At 42.1% G+C, this 16,839-nt stretch overlaps 1 protein-coding gene across 5 annotated transcripts in view; it reads left to right on the top strand.

Moving 5' to 3' along the window:
• Positions 1-5,110: 5,110 nt before the first annotated feature.
• fsd1l (fibronectin type III and SPRY domain containing 1-like) overlaps positions 5,111-16,839 on the top strand; it is a 65,840-nt gene continuing 54,111 nt past the window's right edge. For all 5 annotated transcript variants that reach the window (XM_080188644.1, XM_080188646.1, XM_080188647.1 and 2 more), the window contains exons 1-2: positions 5,111-5,224; positions 8,880-8,975. In XM_080188644.1, coding sequence (XP_080044770.1) covers positions 5,210-5,224; positions 8,880-8,975 — 111 coding nt within the window. In that variant the 5' untranslated portion in view covers positions 5,111-5,209. The remainder of the gene's footprint in view (positions 5,225-8,879; positions 8,976-16,839) is intronic.

Below are 16,839 nucleotides of genomic sequence, written 5' to 3' on the forward strand. Positions count from 1 at the left end.
TGTTCCCCAGTCTGTTCCTCATGACAAACGATTCTTCATTCCTGGCAACATCCTCAAAAACCTCCTCTGTAGCCTTCCTGGTGTGACCACATCGTTTCACAAAGCACAACCAGAACTTTATGCAGCATTCTAACTTTTTGATTTGATTTGATTTGATTTATTATTGTCATGTGTATTAACATACATTGAAAAGTATTGTTTCTTGCAGGCTATGCAGACAAAACATACCGTTCATAGAGAAGGAAATGGGAGACTGTAGAATGTAGTGTTACAGTCATAGCTAGGGTACAGTGAAAGGTTAACTTAATGCAAGGTAAGTCTATTCAAAAGTCTGACAGCAGCAGGGAAGAAGCTGTTCTTAAGTCAGTTTGTATGTGACCTCAGACTTTTGTACCTTTTTCCCGATGGAAGAAGGTGGAAGAAAGAATGTCCGGGGTGCATGAGGTCCTTAATTATGCTGGCTGCTTTGCCAAGGCAGCGGGAAGTCTAGGCAGAGTCAATGGATGGGAGGCTGGTTTGCTTAATGGATTGGGCTATATTCACAACCATTTGTAGATCCTTGCGATCTTGGGCAGAGCAGGAGCTATGCCAAGTTGTGATACAATCAAAAAGAAAGCTTTCTATGGTGCATCTGTAGAAGATGGTGAGAGTTGTAGCTGACATGCCAAATTTTCTTAGTCTTCTGAGAAAGCTGTGATTTAACTAGTGTTTTAGATTGTTCTAACATAACTTTGTAGGTCTGTGTGCTGGCTAATGAGAAAATCCAATATGCCTTCTTAATTGCCTTATCTACCTGGCTTGTCACCTCTAGAGGTCTACAGACATGCAATCCAATGTCCATTTGTTCCTCTATATTTCTCAGTATCCTACCACTTATCTTATAGAGTCATAGAGGTTTATGCATGGAAACAGGCCCAACTTGTCTATGCTGTCCTTCTTTTAAACCCTGAAGCTAGTCCCAATTGCCTGCATTTGGCCTGTATCCCTCCATACCCATCTTACCCATCTTACCCTTGTCACTGTCTAAATGCTTTTTAAAGGACAAAATTGTACCAGCCTCTACTACTACCTCTGACAGCTTGTCCCATATAGTCACCGCCCTCGGTGAGAAAAAGTTGCTCCTCTGGATACTTTTGTATCTCTCCTCTTTCACCTTAAACCTGTGCCCTCTAGTTTTAGACTCCCCTACCTTTGGGAAGAGATATTGACTATCTAGCTGATCTATGCCACTCATTATTTTATAGATCTCTACAAGATCACCCCTCAGTCTTCTACACTCCAGAGAAAAAGTCCCAGTCTACCTGCCTCTCCTTATAACTCAAATCATCAAGCCCCGGTAGCATCCTAGTAAATCTTTCCTGCACTCTTTCTGGTTTAATAATATCCTTTCTATAATAGGGTAACCAGAACTGTACATGGTATTCCAAGTGTGGCCTTACCAGTGTCTTGTACAACTTCAACAGTAAAGTACAGTACTTACTGTACTGTCTGGAGACAATACACATCTCTTTAACCTGTGATCAGTGCTCCTTCCACTCACATTGTCGGCCACTTTAGGACTTGAACAGCAGGTTAGGTGTAAAGATTCGCATTCTAATCAGTAATCTGTAAACTGTCTGTGCTGTTATATGCTCTGTCTGAGGCCAGAACTCTCCATTCACCTGACGAAGGGACAAACCCCGAAAGCTTGTGGGTTTACTATCAAATAAATCGGTTGGACTTAAACCTGGTGTTGTCAGACTTTTTACTATGTTTACCCCAGTCCAATGCCGGCATATCCACATCAGCATTTATTGCCCATCCCTCATTGCCCTAAATATTTCCTCTCTCATATGATCCCATATCCTACACTCCCCTTTAATTATAATGTCTACACCAATCCTCTTTTTGTAAAGGGAGATGCAAAATATTCATGAAGAATCATGTCCATGTCTTCTAGTTCCACATACAAAATTGTTTTTTTGGCCTTTGATCAGTTCCACTCTTTTCTTAGTTATCCTCTTGCTTTTTATGTGTTTATACACTCCAGGTCCAGACTCTCAAAGACATCCACCTATCTGCAAACACAAAATGAATGGTCAGCAATTGAACAAATGAAGAAAGAAAGAATTGCACTTACGTAGCGCCTTTTGAGACCTCAGGAGTTTCAGCCACAAAAGTACTTTTAAAATGCCATCACTGTTGTACTGCACTAATGAACAACACAAATTAGCAAACCAGCCTGGGAGAAAGCAGATAGCGGACATCTGTCAGAAGTACCAGGGTTAACAGTGTACTATAAGTTATCACCGTACTTAATCTCATCCTTGATTGCAACATTGGCTTACAAGAAATTCCTTCCAGCAATGGCTCACCTGTAGGAGACACTGCCACTCCTTGGCTTCCTGCCATTCAATCAGGATGAGCATCAAGTATCAAATATATTAACTTACCTTGACATATATGACCTACTGCCTATTAGCGGCTGTTGTCCTGGGTCTTGGAGCATGTTCATTCAGTATGTGCTGGGCTCCTCCTCTTGGTGCAATGGGAAACTTTGATAAAGTAAAAGTTAAAAAGTAAAGTTTATTTATTAGTCACAAGTAGGCTTACATTCACATTGCAATGAAGTTACTGTGAAAATCCCCTAGTCACCACACTCTGGTGCCTGTTTGGGTACACTGAGGGAGAATTTAGCAGGGCCAATCCACCTAACAGTCCTGATGTGGAAGATATCTTGAATTCACAATTCAATGCCAGGGTTTTCCAATCACCAATTGCTTAATCCAGACCCTTCTAAGCAGGGTTTTGGCAAAGGGGTCTACAAAATCACACCAAGCAATGAAACTGGACTTGTTTGCATCGGAGGCAATCCTTTGCATTGGAGGCAATATTGTAAGTTTGGGCCTAGATTCTGCTGAAATGGGACATCTCCCAGTGTGCTCCATTAGAAGTTTTCCTTCATCTTTCATCTCAAAATAGTTTTACCCCTAGATTGTTGGAAGTGTGAACTCACAGCAATGCAGTGAGGGTAATGTGGGACCTTAGTGACAACAGACTATTTACCTTAAGCAACAAGCTGAACCACAAAAATGCAGAACTCCAGCAGTCGCTGTCAATGATGTCTTTTTCAAGGGGTTGCTGAGGCATCTGCAGATTGCAATCAATGGGACTTCAATTGAATTGACAAGAACATCCTCTCCCGTGCCAGTTCTCCCATTGTAAAAATCCATGAAAATGTTAAATGTTTTTAAATGAGGTGACCTTGATTACCCTCACTGGCCCTGAGAAACTTATTTTATTTTTGAGGAGTGCCATTTGGGAGGTAATGGCCTAGTGGTATTATTGTTAGACAATTAATCTAGAAACTCAGCTAATGTTCTGGGGACTCAGGTTTGAATCCTCCATGGCAAATGCTGAAATTTGAATTCAATAAAAAATATCTGGAATTAAGAACCTACTGATGATCATGAAGCCATTGTTGATCATTGGAAAGAAACCATCTAGTTCACTAATGTCCTAAAGGGAAGGAAATCTGGTCTGGCCTGCATGTGACTCCAGAGCCACAGCAATGCAGTTGACTCTCAACTCAGGCAATTAGGTTGGACATTAAATGCTGGCCAGCCAGTGACACCCATTCCCACTAATGAATAATAAAAAATGTCTGTGTAGTAATAAAGAAGATCACATTTTATAAATATTTTCTTTGTTTTAATCAAGTCATAATCATTCATTTCACTAACTGAAAATTTGTATGAGATGTTTAGAATATTAAATGTTTTTAATTTCCTGACTTGCTGTTTGTGAACACTTCAATGTGATTTACCTGTTGGCTAGCATCGCTGCTGCTGCACACCTAGACTTCCTTTTCACTTGGTGTTGATTTGAATTGGCACAAGGAAAAGAAAGAAAAACAATGCTACAGAAAACACTAGACCTTTGAAGGAAGATCTCTTTGTGGTCAGAGGTGCATACAGTTTTGTGCTGACTGCACAATTTGGACCAAGGGCTTTAAAGATTGAAAATAAAATTGGGAGATAATGAAGAAGGATGATGGATTAAGAATTAAATCAAATATAAAAAGAGATATAGAGAGGGAAGAGACAGTAATGAAAAAAAAGAGTGTATTTATTATGTGCAGGAATATCGACAGCATGTTGGCACAGTGGGTAGCATGGCTGCCTCACAGCGCCAGGGATCTAGGTTCAATTCTGGCCTTGGGTGACTGTGTGCGGAGTTTGCACATTCTCCTCATGTCTGTGTGGGCTTCCTTCAGGTGTTCAAGTTTCCTTCCACAGGCCAAAGGTTGATTGGCCATGCTAAATTGCCCCTTTGTGTTCCAGGATGTGTAGGTTATGGGGATTATCAGGGCAAATACGTGGAACTACAGTGATAGGGCCTGGATAAGATGGTCTGTCGGAGAGTCAGTGCAGATTTTGATGGGCCAAGTGACCTCCTCCTGCAAGTGCAGGGATTCTATGATTCAATAAATGAGACACGAAGTATAAATTGTTGCCTTTCTGTGCCAAAGAGGTTGATTAGCATTGCATTAAGAACAATCACACCATTAAAATGATTCTTATAGAATCTGTACAGTGTAGAAGGAGGTCATTTGGTCCATCAAGTCTGCACCAACTCTCTGAAAGAGCATCTTACACAGGTCCAGCCCCCCCACCCTGTCCCTGTAACTGTGCATATTTACCACAGCTAATCCATCTAACCTACACATCTTGGAACAAATACTAAGGGGCAATTTACCACGGTCAGTCCACCTAACCTTCACATCTTTGAACGTGAATGTTCCTGAGAAGACATACTAATTTTTTTGTTTTGTACTCATCAGTATAGGAGCAAATCTGTCCTGATAAGTGCAAAACGAAAAACGTCAACAGCATGTCACTTTTACTGGAGGTTCTATACCACTAAGCGGCCAATACTGTTTATATCAGCTAACACTTTGCGCACACCGTTTAACTTGAGGTCAATGTTAGAAACAACTAGCAGCGCAAAGAGAAAAGCACGTGGTGCAGAGCCTGCTTGTGACCTCATCGTCCGTGACGTCACGGACTATGACGTAACTCCACCCTCATGAATATTGATATCTGCCGCCAGTTAGCGCGCACGCGCAGTAGGGTAGGCGGGCTCTGGTTAGTCTCTGAGCCGCTGCTTGTTTTTTGGGGGGGAGGGTCAGTGTTAGTGTCAGTGGCGGCCGGGAGGCTCCACCGCTTCCATGGACTCCCAGCGGGTAAGTGGATGCCCTTCCGCTTCCCCCAATACGGCTTCAGATACAGGGTAATCATGACTCGTTTCCTCGCCCATCGCAAGTAGCGGCGATATGCGGGGGGGCTGAGGCGTTAGCAACAGAGAGGAGCCCAGTCACCCCCCCCTCCCCCAGCCGGCTCCGAAGTGACCACCCCCAGTCCCGGTCACTCCCCTCCCCAGCCGCAAAGTGACCCTTTCCCCCCCCCCTCCATAAAACCCCTACCGCAGAGTGACCCCTCTCGCAATCCCCACTCTGGCTGCCGTGTCCCCCTCTCCCCCAGCTTCGGCCTCCGGAGGGACCCTTTCCCCGCTCCAGAGTGACCCTCCCCTCCCCCCCCGGGCTGAAAGGGACTCATTGTCTCTCATTCCCCCCACCCCCAATTTTGGGGTTACCGATTCACTCCCACCCGGTCTTCCTAAAACAACAGAATAATCGCGGGCATTCGGCTCCTTGCTGAGTCCCCCTCCCTCACCCCTTCAGTCCAGTTCTATTCTGTTTACTGATAATATTTTGATTATTGAATTCAGTTTGATTTTAGTTGTGTGGTTGGAGTTATTTCCCCACGTTTATTATTTGCTTTGTGGATCTCAAATGTCCTGGGAGACTTCGATTTTGTTGCTTTCGGGTTTGGAAGAGCAATGGGATGGGGGAGGAGAGTTTGGGATGAGATGGTGGGGTGAGTTTGGTTATTCGCATCCCCCAACAGGTTGTTGCGGAGAATTGAAAATGCTGCATCATTGTAGTGTATTGAGCGATCTCCATCCTGGCCGGGTTTGGCTTGGCAGTCATCAGATCACAGGATATTAGACTGGCAGATCAATATTGGGACTAATGTAGGGTGTTGGCCGAGTCACAACCCATTCATTGTATTGTGGTTTTACACTGCAATAAGTATAGACGCTCAGTATCCATGTCGTAATGCTACAAACTTGCTTCCATGGGAAACTGTGTTGCATTTTCTGGAAGTGGGTAATTCTGCAGACGTTCTTGAGATCACTTGATGATTGAGTGCGAATATTTAAGACATTGCTGAACACGAAATTGAACAACAATGGAAGCCTGAGACAAGATTAACCGTGTTCTAAAGAGTTGTATAGCGAAGCCCGTTTTGTTACCTTGGAGTTATAAGATTGGAAAGGAATCCTGTAAAAGTGTTTAATTGATGATTATGTAGTCTGCAGTAAAGCCTAATCTATATGTAGCCTGAGCTAAAAATGGTATGACTGCTGTCTAATTCAACCCACTGTGACGAAAGCATTTACAGGATTAGATTGGCAGATTGATCTCGTCAATGTATGTGATACTGGTAACAGTGTAGTTTGGCAGTAAAGAGTTTCCCTTTTAAGATTAAGAGGATATGATTAGAACCACTAGCAGGATTCGACTGAATTATATCTTTCTTAACTCTTGATTGGGTGTGGTATCCTGGCACTTTTTGAATGGATGGGAAAATGTTAATTGTGTATCGTGACAAAACTTTGACTGTTCTAAACCTTGGCTCTGCTTTGCAAACATGGTTTGGAAAATTGCACTTTGGATAAAGCAAACAACAAATAAAAATACAGTTATCTAGACGTGAACATTGGCTGGGATTTTATGACCTTTCCCCACCCCCTAACCCACCTGGATTGCTGGCCTGTCTCCTGCCCCGACTAATCCCAATGTGCAGTGGCAGTGGGACCCCTCAGCAATTGTCCAGTAGACCCTATCCCCTTGTACTGCTCCATGCCTGATGGGCAGTGCTGAGGTGTCCCCTGGGCATTGGCACTTTGCCCCTTGGGCAGTGACAAGGGTACAGGCTAGCACTGCCAGGATGCCCATGCCCAGGAGGTACCACTGCCCTGTTACCTGACCCCCTGCGAGGCTCTGATTGCCTCCTTCATTCCAGCTGGTTCTCTGCAAGTGGGGAGCTAGTGTGATCCCCGCTGCAGTGAAACACTGTCGGGGGTGGGGGGGGGGGGAATGCTAGTGGGCCTGCTAAGTACATTTAAATGATATTACAGTAAGATTAAAATTACTTGCCTGATTTTCCCATTGGTTTCCAGTGCTGATCTGACGGTATCAGGAATTCGGCATTGGGAGATGTGGATGCAGCGAAAATGTATGCACGAATCCGCATGCCCAGCCATAAGATTCTCCCACCCACAGTTCTAGCTCAGTGGGATGGGAGAATCCCATCTCTCCAGTTTGTGGAATTATTAAAAATGCAGAATATTTTTAAAATGTGAAACTTGTGGGTGATACTTGGTATGCTAAGTACAGGAAGCAATTAGACTAATACCCTTTTATTGCAAAGGGATTGGAGTACACAAATAAAGGAGTTTTGCTACAAACGTACATGGCTGGCATTCTGAGTGCAGTTTAGACTTCATTTCTAAAGAAAGATATTCTTGTCTGGTTATACAGAAGAGATTCATTAGTTTGGCTTATGGATGAGGGGATTGGCCTATGTGAGGTTGAGTAAAATGGGCCTATGCTCTCTGGAGTTCAGAAGAGTGAATGGTTCTCATCAATGTATACAAGATTCTGAAGGGCTTTGACAGGATAGACAGATTATTCGGGGCAGTCTCGACATGGGGAAAGTGCCTCCAAGTTTAAGGAGTTAATCATTTAGGGTTGAGGTGAGGAGAAATTTCTTCACTCAGATGGTTGTGAATCTTCGGAATTTGCTATCTCTGTTATAGACACAGTAAGAAGTCTCACAACACCCGATAAAACTCACCTAATGAAGGGGCAGCACTCATGCTATCAAATAAACCTGTTGGCGTTTACCTGGTGTTATGAGACTTCTTATTGTGCCTACCCCAGCGTCTTCACATCACAATTGTAGACAATCCATACATAGACACAGACAAAATAGTGGGAAAGTGAAATGAGGTGCAAAGTAGCAAACAATTTTCTTTTGGCCACATTCAGTCTGTGGGATGTCTGCCATGTTGTAATAAACATATGCATTTGATCAAATAACATTATAAGAAACTATCCTTTTTGTCTCTGAGACAAGACACGAGTGAGCCTATGGTTGTTAAAATTGCACACACTTTAATCAAAACGATGCTGGAAACAGATAAAGGACAAAGCTTCGTATGTAGTACATATATATGCTTAATACTTTCAAAGAACACAGCACGGGAAACAGGCCCTTCGGCCCAACAAGCCTGAGTGCCCTCTTCTACCTGAGGCCTTTGTCTATGCCTATTGGGGAAGATTGCGGGAAGACTAATTTAGGGACAACTTGTTAACACCAATCGGCCTAAGAGCAAGTTTTTGGGGTGTGGGAGGAAACCGGAGCACCCGGAGAAAACCCACGCAATCACGGGGAGAATGCAAACTCCCACAGACACTGGCCCAAATCCATGCGTCTGCACAGCAAACAGTGATGGTCACTGAGTTGTCATGTTGCCTGTCAAATGGTCCAGTTTAAGCATACACTAACGATGTGAAGCACTAAGCAACTCTCGAAGCAATATCCAAGAGCAACCCTCGCATGACCCACGGCTTGTATGCCCCTTGTTGGACAACTTACATAGGAAACCTAAGCATAAGCTAACATCGCTATATCAAATGCAATATTGGTGTTAGTACGTGGGTCGAATGTCATTTTCTTAGGTGGCTAACATATTTCTCTTTATTGTAGGAAGCATTGCAAAGAATTATCACAACACTGGCAAACAAAGATGATGAAATACAGAATTTCATTGAGACGTTGAACCATACTTTAAAAAATGTTCAGGTAGGACTTGTGTTCAAATGTAATATGCTTGTTCTCAAATCATATTTCTTAAACGAAAATATGTACTTGATTCTTTCAAACTTTATCTCCACTCATTTATTTAATTGTTTATAATGGAATTTGATAATTGCAATCCAATTGTATGCAAATATATCAAAATAAAAGATGAACTAAATAAATTTCTGAATACTTCTTGACAAAGTGTTGCCATGGCCTATTTCCAAGAATAAGTTGTAAAATCGTTGTTAATAGTTTAAAATTGTTCTAACATTTAAGCAAAGGTTGATTGTATGATTTTGCTTTGAGACCATAGCTTTCTTCAAACACTATCTCCTGCTAACTAATGCAAGATGGCCACTGAAAATCCTGTGCATGTGCAGAAATCCAATTGTATAGGCTAGATAGCAAAAACAGACACTGCAGAGAATAGCAAAATGTTCAGGAATTGAATGATTTGCTAAGATTTGTATCCAATACGTCTCAAAAAAATTAAAGTGAAAGAAAATTATCGAGGTAAAAACATGGGTATTATATTTTGATCTGAATACAATAGCCTCATCTGGTTCTGAAATGCTCTACAATTATTAATTTTGTTTTTGGTTTCAATCTCATTAGGATTGGTTAAAATGATTAATTAAATGGAGAGGACGAGTATCGTTGAGATTGAGGGAATGAGTGCAGTTATGATCTCCCTTACTCACAATGAGATCATGGAGTAAAGTGGCACATGCATTGGTAGTGCAAACAGCCTTTCTCAAAAGCCTGGCCTTCCAGTTGATATTTTTGCAACAGTTGTCAGTGTCACATGAAGGTAGAAAGGTTAGACAAACTGGACTTGTTTCTGTTGGAGTTTAGAAGATTGAAGTATAAGATCCTGGCATAAATATGATATTTCCTCTAGGTGAGTCCAGACTAGAGGGCACAGTTATAAAGTTAGGGGTCACTCTTTTAGGACAGAAGTGAGGAGTTTTGCTTTTGAGACCGGTGTGACTTTGGAATACTCTGCCTCAGAAGTGGGGTCATTGAATATTTTTAAGGTGCAGGTGGATAGATTCTTGTTTGGCAAGGGAATCAAAGGTTAGTGGGTGAAGATGGGAACGTAGAAATTGATACGCAAACAGATCAGCCATGATCTTATCAAATGGCCTATTCCTATGTTCGTTTATTATGTTCATATGGTATTATCAACTACATCTGTATGTTTGATTCCTGGGAATGCTGCAGTATTATAAAAAGGTATGAGGATCTTACATTTCTTGTCCTTTTGTTACCTCTAAGATTTCAGTTGTTGCACTCAACTTGATGTCACACTTCAAAGACAAGGATGAAGAAAAGAACTTCCAAAAACTATACCAGAGCCAAATATTCGGTGTCTCTTAATTGGCCCTTCTCTCACCTAGTGCTTACTTAACATTAAAACTTGGTAGCGTTGAAGCGGGACTTCTACACTTTGTATGGTATTGACTAAACAACACTACAAGCTCTGACTATATAAAGTAGACACAGTAAGAAATCTGACAACACCAGGTTAAGTCCAACTGATCTATTTGATAGTAAACTCTCAAGCTTTTGGGGTTTCTCCCTTCGTCAGGTGAATGGAGAGTTCTGGCCTTAGAGCGTATAACAGCACAGACAGTTTACAGATTACTGATTAGAATGCTCACATTCACGCTCACATTCACACTCACATTCTAATCAGTAGTCTGTAAACTGTCTGTGCTGTAATATGCTTTGTCTGAGGCCAGAACACTCCATTCACCTGATGAAGGGAGAAACCCCGAAAGCTTGAGAGTTTACTATCAAATAAATCAGTTGGACTTAACCTGGTGTTGTCAGATTTCTTACTGTGTTTACCCCAGTCCAATGCCGGCATCTCCACGTCACATATAAAGTAGACAGAGTAAGAAGTCCCACAACACCAGGTTAATTTCCAACAGGTTCGCTTGGTAGCAAAAGCCACTAGCTTTCAGAGCGTTTGCTATTCCTTCATCAGGTGAGTGGGAGTACTATTCACAAACAGAGCATATAAAGACATAAAGTCAATTTACAAAATAATGGTTGGAATGTGAGTCTTTACAGGTAATCAAGTCTCAAAGGTACAGATGATGTGAGTGGAGAGAGCACTAAGCACAGGCTAAAGAGATGTGTACTGCCTTCAGACAGGACAATTAATGGGATTTTGCAAACCCAGGCAAGTCATGGGGGTTACAGATAGTGTGACATGAACCCAAGATCCTGGTTGAGGCCATGTTCGTGTGCAGAACTTGGCTTTCCGTCCGCTCTGCGCAGTCGTTGTCGTGAAGGCCGCCTTGGAGAACGACACGCCACAGCGAAAAACTGCACCGACCTCCTCAAAAGACAAACGCGGGAGACGGCAGACAGAGTACTGTTTGTCATCCAGTATTTCCCTGGAGTGGAGAAGCAACGACAACTCCGGAGCCTTCAACATGTCATTGATGAAGACAAACATCTCCAAGGCCATCTTCATACCCCCACTTCTTGCCTTCAAACAATTGTACAACCTCAAATAGACTATTGTCCACAGCAAACTACCCAGCCTTCAGGAGAACAGTGACCACGACACCACACAACCCTGCCACAGCAACCTCTATGAGATGTGCTGGATCATTGACACGGATGCCATCACCTCGCATAAGAACACCATCCACCAGGTACACAGTACACACTGCTGCAACTCGGCCAATGTTGTCCACCTGATATGCTGCAAGAAAGGATGTCCCAAGGCATGGTACGTTGGGGAGATCATGCAGAAGCTATGACAGCGGATGAATGAACACAGCTCAATAATCACCAGACAAGAGTATTCTCATCCTGTTGGGGCAACTTCAGCGATCATGGGTATTTGGCCTCTGATCTTCGGGTAAGCCTTCTCCAAGGTGGCCTTCATGATACATGACAGCGCAGAGTCGCTAAGCAGAAACTGATAGCCAAGTTCTGCACACGTGCAGACAGCCTCTCTCGGGATCTTGGGTTCATGTCACACTATCTGTAATCCCCATGACTTGCCTAGGCTTGCAAAATCTGTCCTGTCTGAAGATAATACACATCTCTTTAACCTGTGCTTAATGCTGTCTCCACTCACATTGTCTGTACCTTTGAGACTTGATTACCTGTAAAGACTCGATTCCAACCATTATTTTGTAAATTGAGTTTGTCTTTATGCCCTGCTTGTGAATAGAACTCCCACTCACCTGATGAAGGAACAGCTCTGAAAGCTTGTGGCTTTTGCTACCAAATAAACCTGTTGGACTTTAACCTGGTGTTACGAGACTTCTTACTGTGTTTACCCCAGTCCAACTTCAGCATTTCCATCATATATAAAGCCAGCATTGCTGTTATCTGGGACAAAAGAAGATGCAGAAGGGAAAACCAATAAAGTCATTGCAGCTTAAATGCATTGCTACTACCATTAAGGCTTTTATTCATTCACTGGATGTGGGTGCAGTTGGAAAGGAAGTATTTATAGCCCAATCTTCAATTGCCCTTGAAGATGGAGTTAAACTGCCACTTTGAATACAACTGAGCGGCTTGCTAGGTAATTTCATAGGGTAGTTAAGAGATATTCACGTTGCTGAGCCTGGAATCACATGTAGTTCAGACAAGGTAAGACAGCAGATTTCCCTACATAAAGGACTTTGAAGATGTGAGTTTTTATGACAATTGAGTAGTTTAAGGGTCACTGTTAATGATAGCACCATTTTAGTTTCAGATTTATTTAACTTCTCTGCTACCGTAGTGGGACACATAGCAACTGAAAGGTCAAATTTCTCTTTACTAAGAAAAGGAGACAGTATGATTTCATGTTCTAAAACTTTAAAAGAACACAAACGCTCTTTCTTTTCAAAGGCAACTGGTGTTTCAAATTACCAAACAGGAGTTGCCCCTTGCTATTTTTTAATGCCAACTGAAAACCTGAATTTTGTTATGTGATGAAGTATCTTAATTAGACATTACACAGCTTTCAGGGACTTTAATTCTGTTCCTTTCTTTTCCCAATGGTAACTTTTCATAGAGAGTTTTCCTGGTGATTCTTAAATTCGGTCTTCAAACTGGGCTCGCACATTGTGTGCAGAACTTTGGGATCATCATTTTATCTCAAATTACAAGCCTGGCTAATTTGATTGTTCTTGTTCCATACCTCCCAGCTGGCTGCAAATTACCCAAAGCGAATATCTCTCTGGTATTTCTGAAATTGTAGGAAAACATGTAACCTGACCTCTTCTGTCCTTTTCCTCATGGCAGTGGAAAATGCGTTGGCTTCGTATCCAAGTAGAAATTCTAATTAGTTTTTTTATCCCAACTCTCCTTTCATCTCAAAGTAAAGGGATAGCTTATAATGCCATAGCACCTTTCTAGGACTTTGAGAGTTCCTTTTCGTAGGTATGCACAATATCTGCTGGCATTATTCCCAGCATGTCTTGCACCTTCCTCTTTGATTTTTGATTTGATTTATTATTGTCATATGTATTCATATACATATTGTCATATGTATATATGGAGGAAATTGCTGGGGCCTTGACAAAAATCTTTGTATGCTCACTGGCTACAGGGGAAGTCGCAGTAAGAAGTCTCTCAACATCAGGGTAGAGTCCAACCAGTTTATTTGATAGTAATCAGACAAGCTTTCGGAAACCGTGTTCCTTCGTCAGGTGTGTGGAAGGTTCCCCAGTCCAACGCTGTCATCTCTACAGGGGAAATCCCAGAGGATTGGAGAATAGCCAATGCTGTTCCTTTGTTTAAGAAGGGTAGCAAGAATAATTTAGGTAGTTACAGACTGGTGAGCTCTACATCAGTAGTAGAGCAATTATTGGAGAGGATTCTTTGAGACAAGATTTACTCTCACTTGGAAATAACTGGACATATTAGCAAGAGGCAACATGGTTTTGTGAAGGGGAGATTGTGCCTCACTAACCTGATTGAGTTTTTTGAGGAAGTGACGAAGATGATTGAGGATAGGGCAGTGGGTATTGTCTACATGGACTTCAGTAGGGCCTTTGACAAGGTTCCTTGTGGCAGACTGGTACAGAAGGTGAAGTTGCTGGGATCAGAGGTGAGCTGGCAAGGTGGATACACAACTGGCTCGATTATAGAATGATGTAGAGATGTAGAGGGGTAAACACAGTAAGAAGTCTCAACACCAGGTTTAAGTCCAACCAGTTTATTTGATAGCAATCCCACAAGCTTTCAGAAATGGTGTTCCTTCATCGGGTGTGTGGAATCTTGCACACGCCTGACGAAGGAACACCGTTTCTGAAAGCTTGTGGGATTACTATCAAATAAACTGGTTGGACTTAAACCTGGTGTTGTGAGACTTCTTACTCAATTATAGAAGAGAGAGGGTAGCAGTGGAAGGGTGTGTTTCTGAATGGAGGGCTGTGACAAGTGGCATTCCTCAGTGGTCAGTGCTGGGACTTTTGCTGTTTGTAATATATATATATAAATGATTTGGGGGAAAATGTAACTGGTATGATTAGTAAGTTTGGACGACAAAAGTTGGTGGATTTGCGGATGTAATGAGGACCATCAAAGGATACAGCAGGACATGGATCGTTTGGAGACTTGGACGGAGAGATGGCAGATGGAGTTCAATCTGGCCAAATGAGGTAATGCATTTCGGAAGATCTAATACAGAAAGGAAATATACAGTAAATGGCAGAACTCTTGAGAGTATTGATTGGCAGAGGGATCTGTGTGTACATGGGTCACAAAGTGGCAATGTAGGTGGAGAAGGTAGTCAAGAAGGCATGCTTGTCTTCATCGGCTAGGACATTGAGTTTAAAAATTAGCAAGTCATGTTGCAGCTTTACAGAACCTTAGGCCGTACTTGGAATATAGTGTTCAATTATGGTCACCACACTACCAGAAGGATGCGGAGGCTTTGGAGAGCATACAGAAAAGATTTACCAGATGTTGCCTGGTATGGAGAGCATTAGCTATGAGGAGAGGTTGGAGAAACTTGGTTTGTTCTCACTGGAATGATGGCAGTTGAGGGACGACCTGATAGAAATCTACAAGATTCTGAGGGGCATGGACAGAGTGGACGGTCAGAAGCTTTTCCCAGGGTGGAAGATTCAATTATCAGAGGGCATAGGATTAAGGTGCGAGGGGCAAGGTTTACAGATATGAGGCAAGTTTTTTTACACAAAAGGTGGTGGGTACCTGGAACTCACTGCCGGGGGAGGTAATCAGAGCAGATGTGATGGTGACTTTCAAGGGGCGTCTTGACAAATACATCTATAAGATGGGAATAGAGGGTATGGTCCCCAGAAGGGTAGGGGGTTTTAGTTCAGTCAGGCAGCATGGTCAGTGTAGGCTTGGAGGGCTGAAGGGCCTGTTCCTGTGCTGTAATTTTATTTGTTCTTTGTTCTTGATGGGAATACATATTGTCATTGTATATTCATATAGTGAAAAGTATTGTTTCTTGTACACTACACAAACCATGCTGCTCATAATAGAGTACTTGGGGGAGAAGGAAAGGAGAGGATGCAGAATATAGTGTTACAATCATAGCTGAGGTGTAGAGAAAAATCAACTTGATATAAGATAGGTCCATTCCAAAGTCTGATGGCAGCAAGGAAGAAGTTGCTCTTAAGTCGGATGGTATGTGATCGCAGACTTATGTATCTCTTTCCTGACGAAAGAAGAAGTGGTGGAAGAAAGCGTCGAGTCTTTTTCTATTAAAGCACCCAGGCTTGCTGTCAGGCAGACTCCAGCACATTGCATGATCCTTTTTATTTATCCTAAATTCAAATATGTAGTTCCAAACTATGACACTCCTGTAAAACATAGTAAGATTATAAATCTCAATTGTAATACTATTTAGTAAAGTCCATTTTGCTGTCATATAATTTGAATGACTTCAACGTGTTTAGCTCTCTTGCTGGCAGTGTTCCAAATATTTCAGCCTAAACACTTCCTCTGATATCTGTTCCAAATTTACTTCATTATTGTATGCTCTGGTCCTGTTTTCTGAACATACTTTGAAGTAATATTCTGGCTATCTCTTGACTAGAGACTTTCTTTAATTGTCCCTTCCCTACATGTTTTCCATGTTACCCATCATTTTTTAAATTTATTACAGTCGTTTAAACAATGGGAGCTGGCACATTCTCAGTGTTCTATTCTAGAAAGCCAGGCAGCGGAGAATAGAACTGACATTCAAAGCTTACACAGTTTGCAAGCTTTTATTTAGAGATCCACATTACAAAAGTTTTGATCTGCTTCAACATAAAAGGGGACAAATAATTGATTTTTCATGCTCCATATCAAGATTCACTTGTACTTGTTTTCATTTTGGTTCGATTCAGCAACATGAATATCTCTCTAGATGCAGCAGCAGTACTAAGAATAGGTCTTGCAGCATCTGAGGAAAAATTGTTGTTTCAAGTTCTATAGGACTCTTCAGAATTGGAGAGGGGTAAAAAATGCGACCTTTTATGCTGTTGAGAAAGGATGGAGAGGCAGTTGGAGCAAAATAGTAGGTCAACAATAGTTTGGAGGGCAGATAGATTGTTGAAAGAGCTTGGAATGTAGGTGGGAACAGACTGGCTAAGAGGGGAGGAAGTAGAATCAGAATAGAAACAAGTTCAGTGCGGCAGCAACAGGCTGAAATGATGGATCTGCTAGGACTGATCTGTTTATGGATTTTGTGAAGGAGATTGAAGTTGGAGGTGTGGAGTGAAAACCTGCAGAGGAGATAAAGTCAATGATTAGTCCCCATCACTGCATCCCTTTTCACAATCCAAGGCTCCAAGCACTCCTTCCAGGTGAAGCAGTAATTTGCTTGCAATTCTTTTAATTTAGCCCACATTATTTGCTGCTCACAACGTGGGTGCCTCAACAC

The sequence above is a fragment of the Carcharhinus amblyrhynchos genome, chromosome 5 (genome assembly GCF_965287045.1).
Source record: "Carcharhinus amblyrhynchos chromosome 5, sCarAmb.v2.hapA, whole genome shotgun sequence".
NCBI lineage: Eukaryota > Metazoa > Chordata > Chondrichthyes > Carcharhiniformes > Carcharhinidae > Carcharhinus > Carcharhinus amblyrhynchos.